The 12,743-nt window shown below is 38.5% G+C and overlaps 1 protein-coding gene across 1 annotated transcript; it reads right to left on the reverse strand.

The window, feature by feature from the left end:
- Window positions 1–815: 815 nt before the first annotated feature.
- Window positions 816–7,887, reverse strand: LOC144968883 (apolipoprotein D-like). Its single transcript, XM_078907704.1, has 5 exons — window positions 7,479–7,887; window positions 6,396–6,526; window positions 3,953–4,044; window positions 2,844–2,948; window positions 816–1,421 (listed from the first exon to the last, which is right to left on the reverse strand). The coding sequence occupies exons 1-5, from the start codon at window positions 7,611–7,613 to the stop codon at window positions 1,285–1,287; spliced, it is 600 nt and encodes a 199-aa protein (XP_078763830.1). The 5' UTR covers window positions 7,614–7,887; the 3' UTR covers window positions 816–1,284.
- Between the last annotated feature and the right edge of the window lie 4,856 nt (window positions 7,888–12,743).

Raw genomic sequence — 12,743 nt, forward strand, 5'->3', positions numbered from 1 at the left:
TTTCATTTTAGGAATAATTTATTGAACATCAAATTTAATATCAATGAATGGAGACGACCCTTAACATGTCAAAAGTTCCTAATCCTAATATTTCAAAGGATTCTCAGATTTTAAAAAAGATTTTTTTTGACAAACTGAGAGCATTATTAATTTGTACTTGTAATTTGTGAAAAATATATGGCAACATTTTTTAAAAGTTTTTTGTCAGCGCAAGGCAATAATGTACAAATTGAATTCCCTCCCAGTCATATTTTCTTACATTATTTAGGGTTTTTACTGCTGGGTTTCAATAGGTCCTATGTTAGATCAATCGATTCAAATGCCAAGGGATTAGTTAAGAAATCTGAGAGTATCCTTTTTTTTTATCCCTCTGTTAGCCTGCGTGGTAGCTGAATTAATTCTATCCGACAGAAAGTTGAAAGTTGTTGCTGTCCGTTTAATGCTACAGAAATCAGGATAAAGTCTGGCTTCATAGGCCTCATAATTGATTGGCACTTTACCTGTTGTCATCACTAAGAGACGTGATTTTTTACAATGCCATACGTATTTCCTTTTTCGTGAAGTGGCAGGTCGGTGTACTGTATCAAATGGAAATTTTGTTCCATATGGCTTGCCGGGGAATAAAGAAGAATTGGGAAGAGTCGTCAGCTGGTGAATCCATGGAAATGCACCTTTTTAATGTTCATTATTGTATTTTATTGAAGTCCATTGGGGGTGATATTGAGTTCCATTCGAAGCAAGTCAACAATCAAAAATGGTCTTGAACTTAAATAGTAGAACTACTTTGGAAAGAAAAGAACAAAGAATAGTCCTGGTTGATATTGAGACAACAAAATATATTGCACTTTATTGTGTATCAAAATTGTTTCTCTCTTTCTCTCTCTCTCTCTCTCTCGCTCTCACTCGTGCTCTCTCTCTCTCTCTCTCTCTCTCTCTCTCTCTCTCTCTCTCTCTCTCGCTCGTGCTCTCTCTCTCTCTCTCGCTCATGCTCTCTCTCTATCTCTCTCTCTCTCGGTCATGCTCTCTATCTCTCGCTAATGCTCTCTATCTCTCTCTCTCGCTCGTGCTCTCTCTATCTCTCGCTTGTGCTCTCTCTCTCTCTCTCTCTCTCTCTCTCTCTCTCTCTCTCTCTCTCTCTCTCTCTCTCTCTCGCTCGTGCTCTCTCTCTATCTCTCTCTCTCTCTCTCTCTCTCTCTCTCTCTCTCTCTCTCTCTTTCTCTCTCCTGCATGTGTATGTATATATTCTCCCTCTCTCCTCATCTCTTTGTCTCTCCAGTCTCATATTCAATATCCCTGACAATCAGACTGCTCTACGGAGTTGAATTTTGTGACGTCAACCCCGCGTGATTGGAGGGTTGACTTAATGGCCGCAAGGTTGGATGGCGCCTGCCCCCTATCACGTGTCAGAATCCATGCATACTCTGAGGAGACAGACAAGATATAGGCATTTCACAATACAAAATATGTGAGGAGTGGCTGAGGAGACAGGCAAGATATAGGCATTTCACAATACAAAATATGTGAGGAGTGGAAAGCTATGCTCGCCAATGTCTGCAACAGACCGGGCATTGAATCAAGATGACACACTTTTACCCTTCCCTTCAAATTAGACTTAGGTATGTCAGTGTGCTTAGAATTGAATTAAGTCGTCAAATACTTATGTCAGGGTGCTTAGAATTGAATTAAGTCGTCAAATACTTATGTCAGGGTGCTTAGAATTGAATTAAGTCGTCAAATACTCATGTGAGGGTGCTTAGAATTGAATTAAGTCGTCAAATACTTATGTCAGGGTGCTTAGAATTGAATTAAGTCGTCAAATACTTATGTCAGGGTGCTTAGAATTGAATTAAGTCGTCAAATACTTATGTCAGGGTGCTTAGAATTGTATTAAGTCGTCAAATACTTATGTCAGGGTGCTTAGAATTGAATTAAGTCGTCAAATATTTATGTCAGGGTGCTTAGAATTGAATAAAGTCGTCAAATACTTATGTCAGGGTGCTTAGAATTGAATTAAGTCGTCAAATACTTATGTCAGGGTGCTTAGAATTGAATTAAGTTGTCAAATACTTATGTCAGGGTGCTTAGAATTGAATTAAGTTGTCAAATACTTATGTCAGGGCGCTTAGAATTGAATTAAGTCGTCATATATTTATGTCAGGGTGCTTAGAATTGAATTAAGTCGTCAAATACTTATGTCAGGGTGCTTAGAATTGAATTAAGTCGTCAAATACTTATGTCAGGGTGCTTAGAATTGAATTAAGTCGTCAAATACTTATGTCAGGGTGCTTAGAATTGAATTAAGTCGTCAAATACTTATGTCAGGGTGCTTAGAATTGAATTAAGTTGTCAAATACTTATGTCAGGGTGCTTAGAATTGACTTAAGTCGTCAAATACTTATCTCAGGGTGCTTAGAATTGAATTGAGTCGTCAATGACACGAAACTTGTGTTATTTTTTATTTTTGTTTCGATGAAGAAAATTAATATTAGTTCCTAAACTTGAATTTTAAACAAACAAAATAAAAACAATTTAAAAAAAACCCAATTACTTGGTATTTTAAAATCTTTATAACTTGGATTTCATTTTTCGACATTTAAAAGCAAAAAACAAACAAACCAAAAACAAAACAAACAAACAATACTTGGTTTTCTAAAAGATCTGTAACTTGGACTTCATTTTTTGGCATTTACTTCACACTTGCCCAATATAAAACCAAATTTTGGTGGTTTTTCACATATTAACCAGTGTCTTAATCATTGGTTAAGTAGATTGAATTTGAATTTTAAAAAATAATTGAATTTAATTTATTTACCACATTAAAAAGAATTAAAATTCCAACTCACGGATGCTGAAATCCCCTGGAAGATCCGTGCAGGAGAAGACAACTGTGTACGTGGTGTAGTCTGTCTCCACTACAAAGTAATTGGCATCTCCTGTAGATCTATCAACTGGAAGGGAGTGAGAGTCAGATATGGGCCCAATTGCATGAATGCCGACTAGATTTGATTATTTACTAGTCTAGTAGATGACTTGCTAGTCTTAAGCCTAAGCGGAGCAAGTGATTTCAATAACGTTTTCTAGTCTCTGACTAGCGAGTCTCTTTCCTAGAAGTGGGCGTTGTAAGGACGATGACTAATTCGGCTCTTTTGTGCTGGTAACATCACGCTCTCTAGTACACGATGGCAGGTAAGATACCAGCCTTCATACTTTCAACGCAAAAGATTTCCAAAGAAGAAATTAGCAATACATAGATAATATTTCTTTCCGCTTCATATTTGAACTTACTTTTGCCATGAAGGTGTTAGTTTTGTTGGTACATTTTCTTCTTGTATTAATAGGAGGTTATTCTCTGTATGTATAGGATGTATCCTACTAACTAGTCTCAGACTAAGCTTGAAGTCGGGCCTCAGCAAATGACTAAAACTTGGCCACCCTTAGTCCGAAGGTGCCGTGATTTTAGTCTGGGACTTGCTTAGTCAGCTCACACGAAATCCGATTTTTTCAAGTCATTGACTAAAGTCAGAGATAGTCAGAGACTAAGCGCTTGTCCGCGTTCATGAAAACGGGCTATGCTTGGGGAGGGTCGGGAACATTTGGCTTCGTAACATTTAAAGAATGAAAGTTAATGATTGTTTTGGATAATAATAATAAAAATAATAATAATAATAATAATAATAATAATAATAATAATAATAATAATAATAAAAGTAGCAATGATAATAGCAGCAGCAGTAGTAGTAGTAGTAGTAGTTGTTGTTGTTGTTGTTGTTAAAGTAGTAGTAAGTGGTGGTGGTGGTAGTTGTAGTTGTTGTTGGGGTAGTAGTGGCAGTGAGTAGTAGTAGTAATTGCTGTCGTTGTTGTAGATAATGATGATGATGTAGTTGTTGCTATGGAAACAGGGGCAAGATCAAATGGAGATCCGTGTGGTCTTCAAGAACCATGGTTTACTTACATCTTGAGAAAGAGACTCTGAGTTCCGAGGGGCGTGTCGGATCTGGAATGGTGGCTCTTCCTGTTATGGATGTAGGAATCTTGAAGCCTAGACTGTGTGAAAGAGGTTTGCCAGGGGGGGGGGGGGGGTAGATAAAATTGGTGTTTGAATATCTGACCACCATGTGATATAAATAATAATAGTGGGTGTGGCCGCTAATTCTGGATGTAAAATACTGTACCATCGCCATGTGTTGATCCATATCCGGCTCATACTACTGAGTATTGGGTTAGGGTTAGGGTTAGGGCCCAAGTCGCTGCTGTTTACCTTAGTCACTTCTTATTCTCTGTAACAAACATCCGAGGGCTTTGCAATTTTGTTACCGTATATGTAAATTAGATGTTCTTTTTCACGAGGATATCTAACTTGTATTTTATTCCGATATAAAAGCCATTATTGCCTTCTGTAATATGTTCATAAATGATAATGTTTTAAGCCTATTCAACGTTTAATAGAAATGAATCAAGTGAATGACACGTTTTAAGTTTGATGTCACATCTGAGATGACTAGATAGTTAAGTTTATCTTAGCAACTTCTAGAATATCAAAACTAGTTAGTGAAGCCTCCGCGTGTTTTATTTATTCATTTTTTATAATAGAGAACACAAAGGTAACCTCGGTAAACACCAGTGACTTAGAACTTAGACTTAGACCCCTTAATCCGTATGAGACGGTGACTTAGACCCCTTAATCCGTAGGAGACGGTGACATAGACCCCTTTATCCGTATGAGACGGTGACTTAGACCCCTTAATCCGTATGAGATGGTGACTTGGAGACCCCTTAATCCGTATGAGACGGTGACTTAGACCCCTTAATCCGTATGAGACGGTGACTTAGACCCCTTAATCCTTATGAGACGGTGACTTAGACCCCTTAATCCGTATGAGACGGTGACATAGACCCCTTAATCCGTATGAGACGGTGACTTAGACCCCTTAATCCGTATGAGACGGTGACTTAGAGACCCCTTAATCCGTATGAGACGGTGACTTAGAGACCCCTTAATCCGTATGAGACGGATATCGCTCTGCGCATGGCAATTCATTGGATTCACTAGTCTGATGTCACGTCGCCCAGCAACGGCGAGCAGCCTGGTTCTAAACAAAGAAAATGGGTACTTTTTATTCTTTATGCTGGCTAGAACTTTTCATATGTCATGTGATTAGATGTATATAAGTCAAAACATGATCATATTTGTAATGTTTTTTATCCTCTGGATATACTTTTATGCCCGTCGGAGAACTATTTCATAAGGGCGTCTGCCATTGTTCCGATAGTTTAGAGCCAGTTGTTACCATACGTCATGACGAGGGAAATAAAATAACGTCATGACTGTTGAAGCCAATTTCGACAATGTTTTATAAACAGAAAAAGCGGCCTTGTCCATCTTGTGTTCAATTGTAGTCTTATTTGTGAAACAGTGTTAGACAAAAAGGATACAAATATACAACAAGGCAAAAACTTTCCAGAAAATCAGACTTCGTGTACTAAAATCGAATGTTAGTTCTTCTGATTTGTGACCCAGCGCGTCTATGCGATATTATGTCGGGATGAAAAAGATAGAGAAAATTGAGGTTAATGTCAAAATGGTTAGTTAGGTAATATAATATATATATACAATTTAGGGAATTAATTAACTAAACCCACTCTCCTAAATGAAATCATGTTTTAAAACTCCAATTTTATCAATTCAGTTTAAAATTGAATTTTATGCATCCGGTCTTCTCCAAAATAATGTGTGACCATTCGTCCCAAGACGGTATTATGCCCTAGTGATAGCTAGGAGTTTCTGGAATGACAGAATATATGAAGGACAACAGACAAAGCCGAAAGGACTCTGCTGACCCGATGACGTCTTCGCCAAACAAGCAGCTTCGAATTGCGTCGTGGAACGTTCACACCATGTATGAAGCAGGAAAAAGCTCTCAAGTTGTGACTGAGATGAGAAGATACAGGCTGCATATACTTGGAGTAAGCGAAACCCACTGGATCTCTGGGCAGAAGATCAAGGGGAAGGCCACGAGGAACATGGAGAAGAATTAAAGAAGCTGATATACAGAGAAGTGAAAAAGGCAATGATGATGATAGCTAGGGATTGATGCTAAAAAGAAAATTTATGACATAAATAAAAATATGGAATTCTGGATAAGTCTATTTTTATTTTATTTTATTTTTGTTAATTTTTTTATTGAAGAGAAAGGATATAGTTTTTAAAAGCATATTCTATACCCAACATTTCGTATTTCTGATTATTTTAACTTTACATTCACTTTTTAGTAGTATTCACTTTATCTGGCATAATTTCAGTTTGATGATGTGGGTCACATATTACGGTTTAGAGGCGGCTGGTCACAATTCTGTCGACACGCCTTTTCAGATAAGTAGATGCAGTAAATACTCACATGTTCCGGTATCCGCCATTGATGACGCTGATGGATCCATCGTCATTGAGGCCATACTTGGCACTGCCACACAACACGCCCAGCTCGAACCAGGCTGTGAAACGTTCGTATTCGTACCAAGTTCCAAGGTACTGGGGATGGGTAAGATATAATGGTACTGGTAGTGGGAATGATTACGGTGATTATGGTGGTGATAGTGGTAATGATGACGGTGATGGAATGATGACTGTGATTATGGTGATGATAGTGGTAATGATGACTGTGATTATGGTGATGATAGTGGTAATGATGACGGTGATGGAATGATGACTGTGATTATGGTGATGTTGATGTTGGTCAAGGCGGGCATATGGTGTGTCGTGGTGATGACGATGATGATGATGATGATGATGCTACCCTAATAAACTTTCTGTCATCTGCATTTTTTGCGGCCGCAAATGGCAATTTGCGGTCGCAAATATCAGGGCGATCCGCAAATTTTGGCAAATTTCTCAAAATTGGCAAATCATGGCAAATTTTGGGAAAATTGGCAAATTTTTTGGGGAAAAAAAGAAACTAAAACAAAATTACGAAAAAAAAAGTGCGAAACTTGAGAAATGTTGCAGCTTTGCCTGGCCCCAAACCAAGGGAAGCTACTCTCTATGGATAATGATCCTTTAAAATCTTTGTAACAACGCTATAGATAGAATGCGCTTGGCCAAGGAGTTCACAACATTGCCATCCGGAAGTATAACGGACCAACACACAAACTCTGTGTAACCATGAACTTTTATAGTCTGGTTAATACAGTTTAGTGAGAACAACTCACATATATATAATATATATATATATATATATATATATATATATATATTATTATATATATATATATATATTATATAATTTTTTATTTTTTTTTCTGTATCGCATGTTAATTTTTACTGAAACGCTTAGTTCTCCTCGGCAAATTTTTTTGGCAAATTTAGGTCTTTTTGGCAAATTTTGGGGTTTATTTTGGCAAATTTTAGGTCCCAATTTGGCAAATTTTAGGTTCCAATTTGGCAAAAAAATGCAGATGACAGATAAACTAATTTCACACCTCACCTGGTTGAGATCAAAACTATCCTGGCTACCCGGATTAGGGCAACTTGAGTGCACCAGAGCACTATTTGTGTGTGCGATGAGGATCTCTAGTACAAATAACACCACACATGCGGACATGCCTTTAAACACGGCCATCGTCACGAATAGATTAATCCTCAAATTTCAACTCCAAATTGACGTCGATTATAAATTATTTTTGGTCTGACTTGAAATGTTATGCGGGGTTTGTTTTGTTTGTTTGTTTTTTTTAATTCTTTTATTTATATTTGGTTTCCCTTTTCGATTAAAAAAAAAAGAATATTACTTAAATTAATGATTAGTATTTCACTCAACACTTTATCCTCCAGTCACTAAGCGAGGCAGTTTATTTCTTTAATGAACCGGGAGCCGCTAGAATTTCAACATGACTGAAGTGTGAAGGCTATGGGTACTTATAGAAGATAACGGTGGGAAATACAGGATCTTGATTTAAATTCCATAACAAAGAAAAACAGGAGGCGATGAGTCAATGTGTTGTGTAAATTGTTTGTCCGTTCTTTGATGACGCAGTTAATGGGCACAGGAACCGGATAAATGAAACATCATTATGGAACCGGTGAGGGGGAAATCCGTGAAATCGGAAACAAAGTGTCACGACAGTATCTTGAAATGACTTTAACTGAGATTCATGTGTCGCCCAATCATGGAGATCACGAGAGTTTGACTTAGACTTAGATCACCTTGGTTTGGACTGATTTGGTTGGTGGGAATGGGTGCGTGGGGGGGGGGGGGGGGTCTGAAGCCGGGAAGCCAGTGTTATTGTACGAAAGGTTGGTTGCTTAGCTATGTGATCCACACCACATTATCCAACCATGAAAGAAAATATTAAATGTGACCCTTCGCCTCAAAACAGTATTAAGTCGGGATGGTAAAGATGTTGAAAATTGAATTTATAGCCAGAAATATCAGACTTGTGTTGAGTTTGTATGTTTTATTGAGGAGAATGGATACCATATTTTAGGGTGATAATGCAAACAATTTATATTTTTGACCAGTTTAACATTTAATTCGGCTTTTAAGCATATGGTTCATTCCTGCATAATACCGTTTTCAGAGGGTGGGTCACAAATGTGTCACAAAAATTACCCAAATAGCTGTCGACCAAGTAAAGATTGTTATCACGGCATAAATCGCATGATGTGGTCTGGGCACCAAAATGTATATCTAGTAGTTTTCGTGCGTTTCGCTGATTGGTTGCGTCCACCGACATCCAAATATCCCGTGTTCCTGCGTCCACCGACATCCAAATATCCCGTGTTTCTGCATCCACCTACATCCTAATATCCCGTGTTTCTGCATCCACCGACATCCAAATATTCCGTGTTTCTGCGTCCACCGACATCCAAATATCCCGTGTTTCTGCGTCCACCGACATCCAAATATCCCGTGTTTCTGCGTCCACCGACATCCAAATATCCAATGTTTCTGCGTCCACCGACGTCCAAATATCCAGTGTTTCTGCGTCCACCAACATCCAAATATCCCGTGTTCCTGCGTCCTACGACATCCAAATATCCCGTGTTTCTGCGTCCACCGACATCCAAATATCCCGTGTTTCTGCGTCCACCGACATCCAAATATCCCGTGTTTCTGCGTCCACCGACATCCAAATATCCCGTGTTTCTGCGTCCATCCGACACCAAAATATCCGTGTTTCTGCGTCCACCGACAGTCCAAATATCCAGTGTTTCTGCGTCCACCGACATCCAAATATCCGTGTTCCTGCGTCCACGACATCCAAATATCCGTGTTTCTGCGTCCACCAACATCCAAATATCCCGTGTTTCTGCGTCCACCGACATCCAAATATCCCGTGTTTCTGCGTCCACCGACATCCAAATATCCCGTGTTTCTGCGTCCACCGACATCCAAATATCCCGTGTTTCTGCGTCCACCGACATCCAATATCCGTGTTTCTGCGTCCACCGACATCCAAATATCCAGTGTTTCTGCGTCCACCGACATCCAAATATCCAGTGTTTCTGCGTCCACGAATCCAAATATCCGTGTTTCTGCGTCCACCACATCCAAATATCCGTGTTCTGCGTCCACGACATCCAAATATCCCGTGTTTCTGCTCCACCGACATCCAAATATCCCGTGTTTCTGCGTCCACCGACATCCAAATATCCCGTGTTTCTGCGTCCACCGACATCCAAATATCCCGTGTTTCTGCGTCCACCGACATCCAAATATCCCGTGTTTCTAAGAGTAAAGGGGGTATTGATGGCGAACGATGTCTGCTGTATTTTCAACACTTATGTAACCTTTGTCGGACCTTTGATCCATTAACTCTCTCCTTACCAGCTATTTTTAGAATTTCCCCCGAAAATTCAAACCCACCTGGCACAAAACTAGACTTTTCTTACTTAAACAGAAAGTAACAAGTGAGTTCAACACAGTATTTAGTATTTCTAGCTGTAATCAAAGCATTTCTTTAAATTTTGTCATGTACAAGAGAAATCAGAATAAGAAAATTGTTGATTGTATCGTAACGAATGTGACGAGTTTCCTATGGGTGGTAAGGAGAGGGTTAAAGAAGAAGAAGAAGAAATCCCTATTACCAGTGGCGTGGCGTGCTTATAGTAGTATAAGGTGGTGCCAAAATCAGATGAAAATGACTTAAAACATGCTATATTTGTAAATATAAAAGAAAGAAAAAAATTTAAAGAAAAGACTTACTCAAATAAGTAAGAGGCGGTATACACCATGTCAGTTTTTTTTTAAATTTTTAAATGCTGTAATCCATTTTTAAAAGATGGATGCGGTGCCAGGCACCAAATCAACCAATATAGCCAGCCCCTGCCTATTACAAAACCAAACGACCTTATTAAGTTACAAAATGTAACGGAATATTATAACAACCAGGTAGTCTGGCCATAAAATTAAAATAAATCCTCTTACTTTCGATTGTCAGTTTTTCAGATTGTCAGCCTTACAGATGACTTGTTCTATATGTAATGGAAATTTGGTCCTTTGAGGTCCTTGTTGGGGAATGAATAAAGCAATGTGAAGTGAGTGTGGAAATCCCCTATTCATATTGAATCGTGATGTTATAGAGATAAAGGAATCGATAGAATGCAATTCAGTCAAATAATCAACAACTGTGATATGGCTGACAAAACAATAACAGGTTTTTAAAATAACATTTATATAGACCATTTCTACGGATTTACCATGCTAAATGTGCTTCACAGCGACGTCAAAATGCCACAAAAGAAAACAAATCGTGAGTTGGCCACTTGTTTCCATGAGCACTACTAACGTCAACTCACAAGGCGTTGCAAAAACCAAATAATGACGTCAAAATTCCCGTCTTTTTGGGATTTTAGTGCCAGGCTATAACTTAACGATGGCTATGGTTAGATTGACCGAACCCCACTCGTGTTTATTGATAGCGTTCCCAGCACGATTTCTGAATTCAAGCGACTTGTAACTCATAGTGAAAGGTTTTCTTGCATTTAACCATGCTCCACAATACTATGAAAAGTAACAATGCAGACTTTTTTTTTTTTAAAGTAGAAACTCTAAATTTAGATTTATTTAATTCGACGAGATTTTAGCCATTCTCATATCTGGAACTAAATTCCCAAATAGGGAACACCTCATATATATATATTAGGTCCTCCCTTTTACGAGGGCCCACAGTAGTGGGACAATTTGGGCCTGGTTCGTTTATCTATCTAGGGTAATTTTGGGGTTTTTGTGCCACTTCAACCCTAGCGCTACTAAATTCAAAATGACTTCAGACAGAATCATCTGTCCCGTTTTTGTCGGATCGCCATATTTATCCGCAATATGAGGTACCGCAGATGTTGGAAATTTTCTTAGACAGTATAGCATGTTTTCATGGTTCCCTTAATGCTCTTCATAGGGTTTTATGATTCCCCTAGCATGCCATGTGAGACCAGATTTTCATTTTATGCATGGAAAAGTGTCTTTTAGGTGACTTTTCTATACAAATATAATTGTATTATACGCTATTTCCTACATGTAGATTCTCATTCATATCGACGGAGGGAGCATGGACGTTCTCGCTCTCGGTTTAAAAAGATGACCAAAAATAAATAAATAAATAAATAAATAAATAAATAAATAAATAAATAAATAAATAAATAAATGGGTGGGTGATCTATCTGGTAAAATTGACGTTTAAGTGCACGCAAAAAGTTGTATTTTTTAAATTGCTGTATCTAGGTCACAAGAGATTTATTTATTTAAAATATCCCGTGATTGGCAAACACTAAAATTGAAGAATAAATAGATAGTGCGTTTTGATAACGGCAAGAAATCTTCCCTTTGTGTGACCATTGAGTCATTGAATAAGGACGGCCTATGGCGTTGGCTATCGGACTGGATCGTTATCATTACTATTATTGTCATCGTTATTATATCACATTGTCGTCACAGCTGTTATGTGTATCGGCCTTAGTTCTAGTTTAGGGTCAAACACGTGATGGGAAATAAACATCATTATCACGTGGTGTGTATGTTAGGGACCTACTCTACAGATCAGTGTTGTTATGTTGTTGTTCCTGTTGTTGTTGTTGTTGTTGTTGTTGTTGTTGTTATCACTGCTGCAGTTGTTGATCATGTAGGCGTAGGTTACGACGGTATTTGTGATCGACAACGATGGTGATCATGATGACGACGATGATGATGATGATGATGATAATAATGATCGTAGAACTCGTGGTAATTGTACCTGGTCGTAGTTAAGATCTTACAGCCACTGGTTGTCTCACTCCTCCTCCTCCTCATCATCATCATCATTATCATAATCATCACCATCATTATCTCCATCATCAATATCATCATTGTCGTCATCGTCGTCGTCAACATCATCATTTTCTGAAGTAGAACTTTTGGAAATCTTTTTTATTTTTAATTGAGCTTTTATATAGAGCAATATCCACTAAACGTACTCAAAGCGCTTTACAAGGGGTCCCTGGCCAACAGCAACATTTAAACTGTAGGACGGGATGACGCCTGGTAGGCGATATCACAATTTTTTTTCGGACAGAGACAACGCAGTTAACGGCCAGGTACTCATTTTACACCTGAGTACGATGAGAGAATGTGAGTAAAGAGCCTTTTCCAAGGACTCAACTATGCGCCGAGCGAGGCTCGAACCCAGTACCTTCTGATCCGAAAGCGAGTATCATACCACAAGACCACATAGTCGCAAGTAAAGATCTCACTAATGCTCAAAACATTTATGAAATT

The sequence above is a fragment of the Berghia stephanieae genome, chromosome 3 (genome assembly GCF_034508935.2).
Source record: "Berghia stephanieae isolate SIO BIC M18660-M18661 chromosome 3, UCSD_Bste_1.3, whole genome shotgun sequence".
Taxonomy (NCBI): Eukaryota; Metazoa; Mollusca; class Gastropoda; order Nudibranchia; family Aeolidiidae; genus Berghia; species Berghia stephanieae.